This window comes from Lynx rufus, unplaced genomic scaffold (genome assembly GCF_022079265.1).
Source record: "Lynx rufus isolate CCGP_SWC_20201006 ecotype Redwood Valley unplaced genomic scaffold, mLynRuf1.p SCAF_2, whole genome shotgun sequence".
Taxonomy (NCBI): domain Eukaryota; kingdom Metazoa; phylum Chordata; class Mammalia; order Carnivora; family Felidae; genus Lynx; species Lynx rufus.
The window spans coordinates 143,049,502-143,067,535 of record NW_025814834.1 but is presented as its reverse complement, the minus strand read 5'-3'; the positions used below and the strand labels follow the sequence as shown (position 1 = coordinate 143,067,535).

The 18,034-nt window shown below is 36.5% G+C and overlaps 1 protein-coding gene across 1 annotated transcript in view; it reads left to right on the top strand.

Moving 5' to 3' along the window:
* FNBP1L (formin binding protein 1 like) overlaps window positions 1-18,034 on the top strand; it is a 72,226-nt gene that overhangs the window by 30,482 nt on the left and 23,710 nt on the right. Inside the window, exons 3-8 of the mRNA XM_047082316.1 lie at window positions 5,251-5,304; window positions 6,512-6,659; window positions 7,434-7,496; window positions 11,906-12,010; window positions 15,357-15,485; window positions 17,529-17,675. Of these exons, the coding sequence (XP_046938272.1) occupies window positions 5,251-5,304; window positions 6,512-6,659; window positions 7,434-7,496; window positions 11,906-12,010; window positions 15,357-15,485; window positions 17,529-17,675 (646 nt within the window). The remainder of the gene's footprint in view (window positions 1-5,250; window positions 5,305-6,511; window positions 6,660-7,433; window positions 7,497-11,905; window positions 12,011-15,356; window positions 15,486-17,528; window positions 17,676-18,034) is intronic.

The window sequence follows — 18,034 nt, the reverse complement described above, 5'->3', positions numbered from 1 at the left end:
TTGTTAATGATTTTCTAGTTGTTTTTGTAGTTCTTCTAGGTCTTTTTTCTTTGCTTTTCTCCCTTGTGAGTTGATGACTTGTTAAAAAATTTTTTTTAATGTTTATTTTTGAGAGACACACACACACACACACACACACACACACACACACACACACGGAGTGTGAGCAGGGGAGGGTCAGAGAGAGACACACACACAGAATCCGAAGCAGGCTCCAGGCTCGGAGCTGTCAGCACGGAGTCTGACCTGGGGCTTGAACTCACAAACTGTGAGATTATGACCTGAGCCAAAGTCAGTTGCTTAACAGACTGAGCCACCCAGGCGCCCCCGATGACTTTTTTTAGTGTTATGCTTGGGTTCTTTTCTCTTTGTTTTTTTGTGTATCTGTTACTTGTTTTAGGTATGTGGTTACCATGAGGTTCAGTATATAACATGCTATGTATATAGCAGTCTATTTTAAATTGATGGTCACTGAAGTTCAAACACATTCTTAAAGCACTTTTGTTTTATGTATTTGATGGTACATTTTATATCTTTTTATTTTGTGTGTCCCTTAACTAATTATTGTAAACAAAATTGATTTTACTGCTTTTGTCTTTAACCATCATACTAGTTTTATGAGTGATCTAATACTTTCACCATATATTTGCTTTTCCTGGTAAATTTTTTCTTTTCATAACTTTCTTCTATTTATGGCCTTTTCTACCTTAAGTCCCTAAAGCACTTTTTTTTTTTAAGGTCAGTTTCGTGGTGATAAAGTTTTTTAATTTTTGCTTGTCTGGGAAACTATCTTTCCTTCACTTTGAATGATAACCTTGCTATGTAGACTATACTTGGTTGTTGGTTTTTTTCCTTTCGGCATTTGGAATGTCATGCTACTCCTTTGTGGCTTGCAGAATTTCTGCTGGAAATTAGCTGATAGACTTAGGTGATTGTTGCTGTATACATAATATTTGCTTTTGTCTTGCTGCTTTAAGATTGTCTCTTTAATTTTTGACATTGCATTATTATGTGCTTTGCTGTGGACCTCTTTGGGTTCATCTCCTTTAGGGCTTTCCTTCCTTGGCATGGATATCTGTTTTATTTTCCAAGTTAGGGAAATTTTCAGCTATTAATTCTTCAGATAAGTTTTTTTGTCCTCTCTCTTTTCTATCTGGGACCCCTATAATGCAAATGTTAGTATGCTTGATGTTGCCCAGGCATCCCTTTAACCTATTCTTTAAAAATTCCTTTTCAGCATGGATGAGTCCCACTACTCTGTCTTCCAGATTACTCGTTCATTCTTCTGCTTCCTCTAGTGTATTTTCCACTTCATGTTTTGTATTTTTCAGCTCTCATAGATTTGTTTTTTATATTTTCCAAACTCCTTGTTTAAATTCTGAATTCATCTATTCTTATCTCAAGTCTGGTGAGCATCTTTATGACCATTATTTTGAATTCTTTATCCAGTAGATTGCCTATTTCTGTTCTATTTAGTCCTTTTTCTGAGATTTTGTCTTTTCTTTCATTTGGATCGTATTCCTCCATTTCCTTGTTTTGTCTGTCTCTCTGTTGGTTTCCATATATTAGATAGGTCACCTGTGGCTCCTGGTCTTGAAAGCAAGTAGCCTTATGTAGAAGGTATTCTTTGGGCCAAAGTAATACAATTTCCCTTGGTCAGCAGAACAGGCACTCTAGGGATAGTCCCTGTATGGGCTCTTCGCACCCTCATGTTCTGACTGGGCCACAGTGCTCCTGGCTGAGAGGCCTGTTGTGAGTGTGGTGGTGGTGGAGTTAGCTCCTGGTATATAGCTGGCTGCCAGGCCCCACTGTGACATGCTGAGCAGGCATGCTTGGGGGTGTGGAGCTGGGCTCCTGGGCCCCTAGCCTTTCCCAGGTCAGGAGTTGCTTTGGAGGGGTACCTGCCAGAGCAGATAGGTTAAATAGGGTAGATCTGCAGGGGAACACTGGACTGGGTGAACAGTTCTACCAAAGTAGATGGAAGAGTTTCAGAACTGGTGGTGCCTGCCAGGAGAGGGCCAAGTAGGCTGAAGGAACGAAAGAAAGATGGCAACTGCCAATGCTTCCATTTCTGGAGAAGTTTCCTACAGATACCTGCTCTTCTGCATACTTCCTAAAATTAGTCCATAAATGTCCTTCACGTATGGTCCAGGCATGTTTCAAACTACTGCCACTGTGCTGGGCCTCCCATGAATGATATTCACTGGCTCTTTGAAGAGCAGAGTCTCAGTTTCCTGTAGACCTGTGGCTCTCTCTCATAGTTAAGTCCTGGTGATTTTCAAAGCCAGATGTTATGGGGGCTTGCTTTCCTTGTGCAGATCCCCAGAGAGGGAGGGTACTTTATGTAGGGCTTCATCCCTTTGCTCCTTAGGTAAGACCTCTGCACCTGTGATATCTGGTTCCTGACTATGTCGCTGCCCCTACTATCCTTTTTTTGATGGGCTTTTTCTGTATATCTTTAGTTGTAGAAGAGGTGTTCTGCTAGTCTTCAGGTCATTCCCAGAGTGAGTTGCACTGTATGTACTTGTAGCCGTGAGTGTTATGGAAGAGAGAAGCTCTGGATCTTTGTTCTCTTCCATCTTACCCTCCTTTCTTTTTCTTTCTTTTTTTTTTAAATTTTTTAATGTTTATTTTTTGAGAGAGAGAAAGAGAGGAGGAGGGCAGGAGGGAGGAAGGGCGGGGGGAGGGGTGGAGAGAGAGAGAGAGAGAGAGGGAGGGGGTGAGGGTCAGAGAGAGAGGGAGACACAGAGTCCAAAGCAGGCTCCAGGCTCTGAGCTGTCAGCACAGAGCCCAATGCGGAGCTCGAACTTAGGAACTGTGAGATCATGACCCTAGCCAAAGTCAGACACTCAAAGTCAGACTGAGCCATCCAGGGGCCCCTTCCCCTCCTTTCTATTAAACTTTTTGTAAACAAGTATATAAATGTAAGGCCTGAAGCTTTTATCCTGTACCTTGTTTTACAACCAGTGGTGACTATGAGTTTTTTAATTAACTTGGTAAATGTAACCCTCCTCAGTGTCTTGCCTGTTCTCTCCCCTGACTCTTCAGGGGGTTAAGACCTTCTGTTTTGTATTATAGCATCCTTTGCATACCTTTATCATAGCAGTTATTATGTTGTATGTTGTAATTATTGGTATATACTTCTGTATTCCTTTCAATGGAATGTAAATATTGAATGTGGATATTCTCTCATTTCTAATGTTCCCAGTAACTTGCACAGTGCCTAGCATATAGAGGATAATTATAGAATGAATAAGCTGAATTAAATGGAATGAATTGATAATGATTTGAGAATAGTTAGAACAATGCTTCTTTTGAAGTATTTATTTGAAAGGCCATAGGGCCATTTATTTTTTAAATGCCTATAGGTTAAAGCAGTATATATCATATTTGTGTTGATAAACTAGTTTCTTTTTGAGTTTCCAATTCATTGTGTATTGTTGCTTTTGTAAAATCCAATAAAAATTTAATGCCAGAAAAAATGTCATAAAAAAGAGACATGTAAAATACAGGCACCAATTTTTTTTTTTAACATATGAAATTTATTGTCAAATTGGTTTCCATACAACACCCAGTGCTCATCCCAAAAGGTGCCCTCCTCAATACCCATCACCCACCCTCCCCTCCCTCCCACCCCCCATCAACCCTCAGTTTGTTCTCAGTTTTTAACAGTCTCTTATGCTTTGGCTCTCTCCCACTCTAACCTCTTTTTTTTTTTTTTTCTTCCCCTCCCCCATGGGTTTCTGTTAAGTTTCTCAGGATCCACATAAGAGTGAAACCATATGGTATCTGTCTTTCTCTGTATGGCTTATTTCACTTAGCATCACACTCTCCAGTTCCATCCACGTTGCTACAAAAGGCCATATTTCATTTTTTCTCATTGCCATGTAGTATTCCATTGTGTATATAAACCACAATTTCTTTATCCATTCATCAGTGGATGGACATTTAGGCTCTTTCCATAATTTGGCTATCGTTGAGAGTGCTGCTATAAACATTGGGGTACAAGTGCCCCTATGCATCAGTACTCCTGTATCCCTTGGATAAATTCCTAGCATTGCTATTGCTGGGTCATAGGGTAGGTCTGTTTTTAATTTTCTGAGAAACCTCCACACTGCTTTCCAGCGCGGCTGCACCAATTTGCATTCCCACCAACAGTGCAAGAGGGTTCCCGTTTCTCCACATCCTCTCCAGCATCTATAGTCTCCTGATTTGTTCATTTTGGCCACTCTGACTGGCGTGAAGTGATATCTGAGTGTGGTTTTGATTTGTATTTCCCTGATAAGGAGCGACGTTGAACATCTTTTCATGCAGGCACCAATTTTTTTATTATTAGATTCAATAGACATAAACTTACTCTCAACTTGTGTACTTAGCTTTTTGTGGATTAGTCACAAACAATCTGTGGAGCTTTACTTGTCCATGGACCATATTTTGAGAACTGTATAAAGCACTGTGTTAAATGCTTTACAAATATTATCCACTTTAATTTTCATAACCCTGTGGGGTGTAGGTACTGTTATTACTATTGATAGGAAATTGGGCAAGTGAATTATCCAAGGACACATAGATGCCACACAAAACAGCCAGGATTCAAACCCAGGTAGTATAGTGTTACTTCAGAGTCCATGTTCTAGTCTTCTTATGAGTTTGCAAAGATGAGATGAGGTAGCATGTTAGTCTGAGACTGTCTAGAATGGACGTAGATGCAGGCAAAGAAAGTTGCAGTATAAGTGTAATTAATATGCCTTAAAAAAAAAGAATGTGAAGGGTCCCATAATGATGTTCATATAAAAGTAGAATTATGGAGGATGCTGACCAACTGCTCTTTTATCCTATTAGTGAATCAGCATTTGTTTTCATATCTTAGTTCATTTTAAAATATCTGATTTGCAAAACAAAATAGTGATGGTATGTCTTTGAAGTACATGTCTTTTTGCTGTGACTCAGTGTCATACACTGAGTACTTTGTTTCTTCTCTTCCTCCTCCTCTTTGCTTATTTGCTAGCATAATCATCCTTATTATTATGATTACACTCATACAAACACAGATAATAACATTTCCTTTTACAGATACCAGTATTTTCAGAACAAAATGTAGAGATAATATGTTAATGGTAGTAGATGATTATACTGCTGTCTTGTTTTTTATCATTAAACTCTTGATATCATGAAATTGGCAACTTAGAGAATATTTCAGTTTCAGTAGTAGTATATTTTGTACGTTAAAAAATTTTTTTCTTCCTGTAGAAATCTGGTTAAGAAGTACTGTCCCAAACGTTCCTCCAAAGATGAAGAGCCAAGGTAAATTCTACACCTGTTTATTATTGCATATTAAAATTTAAAAAATACTAATATTTGTGTTATTTAGTAAAATAAATATGCTGTTAGCCCTTTATAATAATTTTTTAAAGTTTTGATTAAATCACAGTTTTATGAAGAAGGAACGACTTTAATAAGAATGAATATTTCAGTGGGCTCAGTTTTCTGAAATAGTTGAACTACGTGGGACTTCACTTGAGTCACTTAGTCTTTCGTATTTTTTCCATACTTGATTCTGTAGTTGTTAGCTTATTAGATTCTTGCTTTTACTCTTAGAGGTATTAAGATAGTTTGGCTGGTTGGTTTAAAGGGATAATGAAAAGGAATGAGGTTGTCAGGGTAATCTTGGAACTCTGAATAAAAGTTTGGGAATTACATATGAGCTTTTTGGTCTTAAACAGGGGTATGTGGATGGCTCTGAAATGCAGAAACAAAGAGACTAGACTTAAAACAGCTTTGTGTATAATTGTTGTTAGGATTCTTAGGTTTAGTGTTAATGGAGTTCTATCTGAGCTATTTGCCTTCAGCCAAAAGAATATTCTGGCAGTGTATTCAGAGTAGGTCTATACATTTTAATACAGCAATTCTCTTTGTTTCTTTCCTTCTCTCCACACACATTTTTTACCCTTATTTTTGCCCCTTCTTACCCCTCTTTTGGTGCCAACTATAATGGCACTTTACTTCCATTCAGGATGTGGGCAGGCATACAAGCAGCTGTGTCCAGAGTTGATAGCAAAATTGTTCTGTAGATCAGCCATCGAGATGCATTTGAGTGGTATGATTGGCAGGTTCTGTCCTCGAGAGCAAGCGTATCATCTCTGCACCAGGTTCAGCTGCCAGTCCTAGGAATCCAACTAAGTGGGCCAGTCACCCCAGCTCAGGCCAGTCACTTGGCTACTTAAGAGATTCCAGTATGTCAAAAGAGCCTGCAGGTAGTATTCTTAATATTTTTTGACCCCATATATCCCTTTATTTATAAATTAAGACTACTTGAAGGTATACAAACATATACAACTTGAGCTTAATATGGGATTCTTTCATACAAAGTTAATTTGGAGTTAGTAGTGAAGAAAGAGTTAGGTTGAGTATGTTAAAATTTGTCAAGTGTCAGGCTGAATCCATACCTCACAAAAAACATTTGTAAAGAAAATAAAGGAAATTTCACCATTTTTTAATATGTTTTTGTCAGGTTTACCTCGTGTATAGCCTTTTTTAACATCCTTAACGAGTTAAATGACTATGCAGGACAACGAGAAGTAGTAGCAGAAGAAATGGCGCACAGAGTTTATGGTGAATTAATGAGATATGCTCATGATCTGAAAACTGAAAGAAAAATGGTAATTATTGTTTTTATCCAGTTATATATAATATGAAATATTTTCACATAATTACTTTGCTTTTCAAAGTAATGTTTGTTCAGTATAAGCTGGTTTTCTGTTTCACTCAGTTTCTTCTAGCCAAAATCATCTTAAGATACTCTTGCTAATTTGTAATCTTTTTGGATTTAAGACCAAGATTTGATAACCTACAGCCCATGTGCCAAATTTAGCTTACTGCCAGTTTTTCTTAGTTCCCATGGGCTAAGAATGGTTTGTACATTTTGGATAGTTGAAAAGAAGATCAAAAGAATATTTCATGGTATGTGAAAATTGTATGAAATTCAAATTTCAGTGACTATAAATAAAGTTTTATTGAAACAGGCCCATACTTATTCATTTATGCATTGCCTGTGGCTGCTTTTGATTATATCAGAAAAGTTGAATATTTGTAACAGACCACATGGCTTGCAAAACCTAAGATATATATCTGATCCTTTATAGAAAACATTTGTCAACCCTTAATTAAGACATATGTATTTTTCTAGAAATTATATCTGTTTTAAAGGTTATGCTTACAGTATTCAGATAATACCTATAAAATGCATTTGAGAGTTTTGCTCTACTAATAATCTCTTCCTAAGTCTTGATATCAAGTTATATAATTAGTACCTTAAAAAAATTAAGCGAAAGCGTTTGGGTTTTTAAAAGACTTTTAGTATTTAAATGTAATTTTTTGTTTGTTTTATTTGTTTTTTGTTTTTTTGGTTTTTTTTCTTTGGTTATGATCTTCAGCATCTTCAAGAAGGACGAAAAGCTCAACAGTATCTTGATATGTGCTGGAAACAGATGGATAATGTGAGTTATAGTGTCTTCATGCTTAACATAAAATTTTATAGACTAGTTTAGCCCTAAATTCTCCTATGCTTCACATCTATTGAGTTGAATATTTCTCTATGTATTTATTCATTTTTAACATTGGTATAAAAAGAGAATGTGCATTTTGTTATTTTTTTCTGTATGGTTCTATACTTATACCAACTCTGTGGTCTTCAGATATCTGTAAATGTTTAGGAAAACAGTTTTTGACTTTGCAGTAGTTACTATAAACTATTGATAACAGGGTAGGAGTAATGGGGATATTAATAGTGATGTATCTTAGAAGACCATTTGACAGAGACTGAGAGGACTTAGATCGTAGTTGTACCTTTATGATTTCTCTTGATTTCATCCTTAGAATATGAAAATTGAAGATTGTGGACTAGATTTGTGAAATGTTTCTTCCAGTTCAGTGATTCTATCATGAAAATGTTCCTAGTACTGGACTCCTGGTCATAGACCATTCAAATTATAGGAGAGAAAATACTTGATAGTATTTATAGATAAAATTATAAAAGTGCAATAATTATTTACTATAAAAACTTTCAAAAGGTACTTGCTAATGTGGTTTTTCTTAGATATTCTGGCATACAGTCATTTGAAAAACAATATGTCTGCATGGAACATTGTTGTCTCCTTTCCTTAAAATTCTCCGCCAAATGATGTTCTGTAGTACAAGATTAATATTCTTTTTGAACCCTCAGGTTCGCAAGCAGCATACTCTTTACTTGTGTATTTTTATTATGGACACTGTATTCCTTGAAAATTATGCTAAAAGGAGTTTTTCATGTTATGTTAATCAGTTTAGTTTGTAATTGTTGGGAAAGGGACTTTTAAGTTTGAGATGAAAAAACCTCGTGTATATATGTGTTTGTGGCCTTTTTTTCTTGTTTTAAAACCACATATTTAGGGGTGCCTGTATGGCTCAGTTGGTTAAGCGTCCGACTCTTGATTTTGGCTCAGGTCATGAACTCACAGTTTGTGGAATTGAGCCCTGCGTCGGGCTCTGTGCTGACAGCACCGAGCCTGCTTAAGAGTCTGTCTCTGTCTCTGTCTCTCTCTGCCCCTTCCCTACACACACATGTTTCTCTCTCTCTCTCTCTCTCGCTCTCTCTCTCTCTCTCTCTCTCTCAATAAATGTTTTTTTTTAAAAAACACATATTCAAAGCTTAGGTTAAATTTCTACTGTATGAATATCATTGATGTAAGATGCTAGGCACCAGTGCTGATTGAGAATTTTTAGTTCTATTAATAGTCTCTTTCATTTTTGTTTTCATTTTCATTCTAACTGGTTTTAACAAGACTTTTAGGGAGTGTTTACATTTATTAAATTTTAAATTACCTTAACTAGCATTCTTAGAATCTGCCACCTAATGAGTATGTATGTGTTTTCATTTGCACATAATAACAGACTCCTACACTCGTGAGTCATTGGTCCCTTTAAAAACTTGTGTTGACACAAATTATTTTTGTTATGTGCTGACTTGCCTTTAGAACAATTGACAGGGGCGCCTGGGTAGCTCAGTCAGTTGGGTGTCCGACTTCAGCTCAGGTCATGATTCGCGGTTCGTGAGTTAGAGCCCCGTGTTGGGCTCCTTGCTGACAGCTCAGAGTCTGGAGCCTGCTTCAGATTCTATGTCTCCCTCTCTTTGCACCCCTCCCCTGCTTGCCCTCTGTCTGTCTCTCTCTGTCTCTCTCTCTCTCTCTCAAAAATAAATAAACATTAAAATTAAAAAAAAAAGAATAATTGACAGTTAATAAGCAAAAGTTATAGGGGTCACAAGAAAGAAGCATCAAAACAAAATGTGGGAGTAATGTCTTTAAGACATTGATTAACAATACCATTAAAGGTGAGTTCAGCTCAACTTGTATTTATTGGAGGCATCCTTGACATGTACTGAGTCCTGGTACAAAAGTGAATAGTGAAAAAAGTGATTAGTGACATAGTCCTTATTTTTGTGTAGCCTGTGGTCTAGTGAGGGAGACAAATATAATTTCTGTGGAATTTGTTGAAATATGTGCAGGATCCCATTTCTTCTCTATCTTGTTTAATCAAGAAAATGAAATTGTAAGATTATTAATATTTTTGAAATTATTGAGAGGAGATTTAAAGAACTGGGAGAAATAAGCTAAATTAGTGACAGAGTATTGAAAATTGAGGAAAACAGTTTAAAAGACAGTTATGAACCACAGGATAATGAAAATAGGCCACCCTGGTATTAAAGATGGAGGGCAGAAGAGATTAGCCTGCAAAGAAGATTTTGAAGGAATGGTGAGAAATTAATATGAAAAAAAGTACCAAAGATGCCAGGTCTATCGGTTAGTGGGTTTAGGTAACAAACAGAGCATGCAGATTTATAAGAACAGGGCTCAGAAATGGAGCAGTTCCAGAGTTGGTCCATAGCTCAGTGATGTCACTAAGGCTGCTTCTCCTCTCTGTGTCTACTTTGCCATCTTGACCACGTTGGCATTTTTCCTCAGGCTTGTCTCCTTATGGTCAGCAGTTGAATGAAGCAGCCAAGCACCACATCCTCATTTAGTTGCATGCAGAAGCAGGAAGAAGAGGGCATTTCTTTTCTAACTGTTCCTTTTTATCAGGGAGGGAAAACTTTCAGAAAAATCCCCAGTAGACTTTCTAATGGGTGCCTTTGACAGGATGAGATTATTTAACCGTGCTCCAGATGTGGCAAGGATCAGCTATTTTCAGCTACACTGAGAGGTGGGCTTTTCTAAGAAAAACTTTTTTTTTAAAGTTTATTTATTTTGAGGGAGAGAGCATGAACGAGAGAGAGGGTGGAAGAGAATCCCAAGCAGGCTCTGCACTGTCATTGCAGAGCCCAGTGTGAGGCTCAGACTCACGAACTGTGAGATCACGATCTGAGCCACAAGAGTTGGACACTTAACCGACTGAGTCACCCAGACACCCCCAAAACAAACATGTTTTATGCAAAGGATCAATAATCAGAATGGGAGCAGGAAGCTAGAAGTTAGTGGAGTGGTTAGCACTTTTACATTTCTGAAGGAAGACAGTTTCCAACAGTTTCATACCCAGCCAAATTTTATCAGTTAAAAGTGTTGGTGAAGTTATTTTTGGCCATGGAGACTTAGCTCCCACAAATCTTCTAGGAAGCTACCGCTGAATGTGTTCTAGCAAAATAAGGAAATGAACCAAGAAAGGGGAAGGTGTGGAATTGGGAAATAGGAGATTCAAATCAAAGGAGAGGTAAAAGGAATCTGATAATGGTGAAGGGAAATTGCAGGGTAACAGCTATGTAGTAGGTCCACTTTGGTGTAACCAATCCAAATTTCAATAACCCAAATTTCAATAGGTCAAAGCCTTTGGAAGAGATCTCATCAAGAAAGTAAAATTTATAGAATTCTGAATATGTTTGAATTAACTGAGGACAGATTTTTTAAATTTTTTTTTTTAACGTTTATTTATTTTTGAGACAGAGAGAGACAGAGCATGAACAGGGGAGGGGCAGAGAGAGAGGGAGACACAGAATCTGAAACAGGCTCCAGGCTCTGAGCTGTCAGCACAGAGCCCGACGCGGGGCTTGAACTCACGGACCGTGAGATCGTGACCTGAGCCGAAGTCGGACGCTTAACCAATCAAGCCACCCAGGCGCCCCGAGGACAGATTTTTAAAGAACTGTGTAAACTAGAGTTGACTTAAAAGTATATTTACAAAAGTATGTAAAAAGGTGCATTGAAAACTAAGCAAATTTAGTCTAGGAATTAAAAAAAAAAAAAGTTTTGTTTGTTTTTTTCGGACAGCTCAGAGCCTGGAACCTGCTTCAGATTCTGTGTCTCCATCTCTCTGCCCCTCCTCCCCAATAAATATTTAAAAACTTTAAAAAGTATGCAAGAAAGGAAATATGGTATATATTGCATGGCTCTATTATGAGTAGCTTTTACCAAGTCGTAGCAATTTGTATTAAATAAAAAAAAATTTAAAGGCTGAGTTCTGGGCTAATGGTATTCCTGAGACACCTGGAACAAATGGTAGGAAACCACTTTGGAGGGACATTCCCACATCCCACCACAAAAAATAAAAACAAGCAAACACAAAACACCACATAAAGCAAAAAGTCCTCTGAAGATGAGCTTATAATAAATAATTAGAAAATACATGTGATTTTTTTTCTTACTAGCAAAAGATGAAGTATATAATATTAACTCAGGCATGCCTATTATTTTTTTTTTCCTTCACAGTCTATAATGTCTGATATTTAAGTCACATGGGTTATTTGTAATACTAAAATTTCTTTTCTACTTTAGAAAAAATTTACTTTTAGTGTGTAATTCTATACAGTGTACAGTGGCAACATTTTAAAGTTATGAGGTAAATTTTATTTCTTAGTGTGATATTTTAATTTTTTAAACAGAGTAAAAAGAAATTTGAAAGAGAATGTAGAGAGGCAGAAAAGGCACAACAGAGTTATGAAAGATTGGATAATGATACTAACGCAACCAAGGCCGATGTTGAAAAGGTAAGAAATAATCCAAACTGACTTTGATATAAAAATATTATTACTTGCATGTGGAGGGTAATTGTAATATTTGTATTGGTATTAGATTTCTCCAAGAGAAACACTACGTCTAAATTTAAAATATACAAATATTTGTGTACTTCAAATCACATGTTAGTCGGATTGTGTTTATTTTATTGTAATGTCTTAACTGCATTCAGAATGCATAGGAAAGATATAATTGCTATTGAGAATGAGTTTCTAAACTAAAAAAAAAAAAAAAAAATGAGTTTCTATCCTATTCCAAAACAGAATAGGAAGTCTAAGGTATGTTGATGGGGTATGCAACTGGGGGTTGGGTAGTGTGCTTCCCTAACTTGACCCAAGGCAAAACAATATAAAAGTGTCAGAAGTATGTGATGTTAGTTAGCTATTTATGTTTTTGTTTCATTCATTCTTTCATTCATTTTGGAAAACTGAACTGTTCGTCGCTGATTCTGGGCCAGATGTTTTATAACATAACTATTTGTAAGGATCAGCCCTTAACTACTGCTGCTTAGCTTTTCCTTCTTTGCTGTATGTTCTTTATCTTAGAACATTGGACATTTCAGAGGGGTAATTTTCTGCATTCCATTTTCTTTACCACTTAAAGCCATAAAATTATATAAAATTCAGATTACAATTATCTTAAAGTCCTTCTAGTATAACTTGTGAGGGTTTTATTTTTTTCTACCCTATTTCTTAATGACTTTTTATACCTGTAATGATAGTTAAGTCCCTTGTCATTGGAAATACACAGACTTAAGGCAGTTTGTTCTTTTTTTGATTTTTCCAACTCTAGCGTTTCCTTATATTGATCCCACTGATCACTGTGTTTAGTTTTAGTTTCTTTGAGGTACTGGGAAAGTATTCTGTATTTTCTACATAACGCTCTTTAGATATTCATAGCAGATTCTCTGTCCCTAGATGAACCATTGTATTTCTTTATTCTACTGAGGAAATGGCTTTAAGTCACTTTTCATTATGACTGTTTTCCTTTGGATACCTGTTAATTTGTCAGTATCCCACCTAAATTATGTTAACTTCCAGTTGGATGTAATAATCCAGATAATGGTCTGATCAGTCCAGAGTTTGATTACCTCACTCATTTTGAACACCAAATTTATGTTAATTATGGCCTAAATGTATATTGATTTTTTTTTTTTTTTTTTGAGCAACCACATTGTTTGGATGGACTCCCATTGGGTTTATGGTTAACCCCATGTCTTTTCACATATGGTGTGATATGAGAACATGTGTCTCATAACTTGTACTGTTGGTATTTTAGATGCGTGTGTACATCTGTATCAATTATTAGACTTAACTCTGCGGTTAAGATTTTTGGACCCTGATTTTGATCATCCATATATTCATTTCCTTCCTAGCATCATGTCATGCACATAATGTGTTATTATTATTTGATAAAAATGTGGATCACAACAGTTGCAAACACTGTTGTATACATGGGAGGCTTGCTTGCTGGTTGACACTCCTTAAAAACTCCTTTGACTTATTATCAAACATTGATTGGAATACATAGCTTAGGTACTAGGCAAGATAAGGGACTCTAACTGGACTCTCATTTAACTTATGTTTTTTATTTTGTCTATAGAGATCTCTTTAGAGACTAATTAGACATTTTGAGATCTAGATGGAATATGTTAATAGTTTGACCTAACTTAAGAATTTTAATGTTTATAGTTTCCTTTTTATACTCCTTTGTTTGCAACCTCCTTACTTATTAGAGAATTAGGAAAACTTTGAGGATTTACTTTAGGAACTATAGAGTAGAGGGATTCTGTTGTAAGTGACCGGTAGGAGAAAGGAACATAGTTTCAATTGAGCAATTACTGATAAAAGTTTAAAAAAAAAAAGTGAAGAAGGAGCAAGCCTATTACTGATCTTTCTAAAGAAAAGAAAGGCAGTTGCATAACAATGTGAGTATACCATAACACTCCTGAACTGGTCACCTAAAAATGATTAAGATAGTCAATTAAGATGATATTGTGTGTTTTACAACAATTAAAAATAAAAAAAAAATTTAATGTAATATTTAAAAAAAAGGCAGTTAAGTATGAAGCCCACAGGGGGGCTTCAGTTGTTCTAGTTTCTAGCTTTACACTCCTATATGCCCTGCTGGAACCTTTGCCCTAGGCTTTAGGAATCACAGCCAGTGACTTAGAACAGGAGCCGTTTCGCTTGACCATTGTGGGTAGGGAATAATTTGGATTCCTCTATTCCATCATAGTTTGTGGGAACAGGGAGAAAGGGGGAAGAAGTAAATGAATGTGTACTTAAGGTCCCAGAACTTCAAATGTATTTTTCTGTAGAAATACTTCGGGCTATGGTGTTTAGTTTCCATAGTACTTAAGTATTAGAATCTTCAAGTACACTGTAGATTAAATTTTTTTTTTTGTGGGCTTCTCTATTATCTTGGCTACTATGTATTTCCACAGGTCAGTTTGTTTCTGAGTTCACAAGAACTAACTTGTGGACCTACTGTTAGAAGGTTAGAGACTACATTTTGTAGAAAATGGAATTAGAACAATAAAGTGTATTAATGTGTTTTACAACTTCCAGAGCACTCTCATATAACATGATTGGTTCCTTGGAGCACTGTGAAAAATGGAGTTCAATTCTTTCTTTTTTTTTCTTACTACATTAGAGTAATTGAGAAATTTACTTAGATTCCCCTCCAATAAATCTAGAATTAATGATTTTATGTTAGTATTCTAATGTTCTTACCAATGTAGATGAGGCTGATGTGACCTATTCAGAAAGCATTTCTCTAAGAGCTTGAGATGAACAGAACTATATTCTAAATAATCATTCCTGAAAGTACCTTTGGTTTTGTATAGAGACTGAAATCATTGTTGAGTATTACCATATCCAAAAATCATATATTTAATCATTAGTGTTTCACTGTGGTTCTGAGTTGCATATAAGTGGATCATGTTTTAAATGTTTTACTATAACTTGTTAACTGTCTAAAGTATTTCTATGGTGTTTTTCCTCTTCTGGTTAAGAGCATACTGTTGCAGGTCAAGCCATAATGTTGTCATTTGTTTAATTTTAAAAAGTCTGGATTTGGTAAGGAGAAACTTTATTTGAACAGATTATTGCAAAGGGAAGGACTGTTGCAAAAAGAGAAAAGGATTGCTGCAATAGGAGAGTGCTCTGTCCATAAGATATGCAAGCATCTCCTTAAATTTTAAATATTAATAGTTGGAAAAAGTCTAGGTTTAGCATAACTTTTAGAAAAATGAATCAGGTATCATTTTGTTGTTGTTATTTGTGTTGGTAATGATGTGGACCAATTTGTCTCTAGGCCAAACAGCAGTTGAATCTGCGTACACATATGGCTGATGAAAATAAAAATGAATATGCAGCACAATTACAAAACTTTAATGGAGAACAGCACAAACATTTCTACGTAGTGATTCCTCAAATTTACAAGGTAAAGTTTAGATATGTGAAATTAATCTAGTTTTAGAGTTGGAAGAGCTAGTCTTTTTATATGTGAAACTTTTAAATTTGAGGCATCAACCAGGATGTTTCTAGATTCACTAGTCATCAGGACTAGTGATAAGAACTTCTTTTATGATTATAGATTTGAAAAGTAAATTTTTCCTAACTTTGAAATCACGAATTTTCCTACTGAATAATTATTAGTGTAATAAACAGTCCAGTAAAACAATGACATTTTCTAGATAAATTTTAATACTGTATCATTGAGTATTAGGACATAGGGGGGATTCACTGGAATTGTTCTTGGTAAGCTGCTTACCTAGAATTGGGATGTAGCTTTTTGACACTATACCAGAGTTACTGGCATTACCCCAGGTGGCAAAAATAAATCTTATGAAATGTATTTGTCAGCCTGGTTTTTGCCTGCTTGTCTTCCTAGTTGCCAGATCATAAATGTAATTCAGGCCGTGAGTTTGCTTACAAATTCCATCCATCATCACTTGATGATAAACAGTTGCCAAACAGCCTGAGGTAAAGACCCAGAATTTATATGAGGGTTAAGTTATGTTACTGCTTATTCTAGAAAGAAGAGAAATTAGAGTAAAGGGATTGAAAAGTGTTGAAAGTAGTATCTGGGAGAGCAGAGCTTATATGGAAAGAGTTGTCAGCCCAGATATATTTTCTTTTTTGTTGTAAGGCAAATTAGCAGTACAAAGGAAGCATAGTTAGAGATGGTGGCCTAGAGTGGGTATCATATTCCAGTCATTTAATCCAGAGCATCTAGCCTCATGACTAGCATCTAGTCATCATCACTCAGTGGTGCTTTTCTAGGCTCTCCAGCCAAGCCATTATGTTCTGGGGAGACCAAAACTGTGTTTTGTGCTTAATCCTTTTGTTTGAACCTTGCTATGGAGCAGTCTTGCCATTTTTTTTTTTTTCAGTGTTTGTTTATTTTTAAGAGAGAATGAGTGGGATGGCGCTGGAGGGTGGGGATGGGGGGGGGTGCAGAGGGAGAGAGAGACACACAGAATCCTAAACAGGCTCCAGGCTCTGTGCCGTCAGCACAGAGCCCAATGTGGGGCTAGAATGTATAAACTACAAGATCACGACGTGAGCCGAAGTCAGACACTTAACTGACTGAGCCACCTAGGTGCCCCCAGTCTTGCCATTTTGTAATGCTGGGAACAGTTCCTTTGTGAAAATGCGGGTGTCAGAGTAAATCCACAAGCTTTGGGAAGTAGAGAGGAAAAGCTGGTATAAAGGCTGTGGGAGTGTGGGGACTTGAACAGTGTAGCTGTGTCCTAGGAGAAAAAGGTTAGTAGTGTCGGCAAATATTAAGGGTCAAAAATGCCTGTAAGTTATTTGGCTTCACTTGTCATAGCATAATTCTTAGGGGCATGTGCCAGTAAATTTTTGAATTGTGGGGATTCCATTGTATGTACCACTTTCACCTTTTGGCTTCCTGTTTTCATCTTGTATCCCCAATCCTTTGATAGTTACTGAGCAGTAGACTGACTGGTAGGTCTGAGTACCTGTTGGTATTCAGTCAACTATGGATCCTTAATCCAGTGAGATCTTACCAAAGTAATCTGAACTAATTTAAGGACTTAGAACTCTCAGATTTATATATGTTACAGGCTAATTGCTTAAAAAGAAAGAAAAAAAAAACCATCAAAATTCTGTTTTCGAGTGCAGCTTTTCCTGGAAGCATAGACAACTGCTCTGACTGAAGAATGGAAAGGTGGAGGTGGTATGAGGTAGGGAGCTGGTAGCCTGTTAGGGGATCCCTTTAGAATATTTGAAAACCAGTGTCACCTGGTTAGGATATGCTGAAAGGGTTGATTTTTTTTTTTTTTTTTCTTTTCCCTTGTGTTATGTAACAAGTCTCAGGTTTTAAGTACTGTAAGACTGTTGAAAAGGTATTAACAACAGTGTGACTGTTAGTGTAGAATCCTAATTTGGGGGGTGGGGTTGCATCAGAATGAAAAGAAAATTTAATATTCCCTTTCTTAAAAAAAATTCTGATTATTAGCAACTACAAGAAATGGATGAACGAAGGACTATTAAACTCAGTGAGTGTTACAGAGGATTTGCAGACTCAGAACGCAAAGTTATTCCTATCATTTCAAAGTGTTTGGAAGGAATGATTCTCGCCGCAAAATCAGTTGATGAAAGAAGAGTAAGTGCTATATAATTATATTTGAATAAATGTATTTGGTTTGCATATGCAGTTTCAGTTGGTGAAATGAATTGGGAAAGGGGTGAAGTAATTGATGGGTAGCTGATTATACTTTATATTCTGTAGAAGTCTGGCAATAGATTGGACTGCTTTGGGCTTTTTTTTTTTTTTCCCCCATGTTTGTTTATTTTTAAGAATGAAAGAGAGCGTGAGCAGGGGAGGGGCAGAGAGAGAGGGAGACACAGAATCCGAAACAGGCCCCCGGCTCTGAGCTGTCAGCACAGAGCCTGACATGGGTCTCAAACTCATGGAATGAGAGATCATGACCTGAGCCGAAGTCAGATGCCCAAATGACTGAG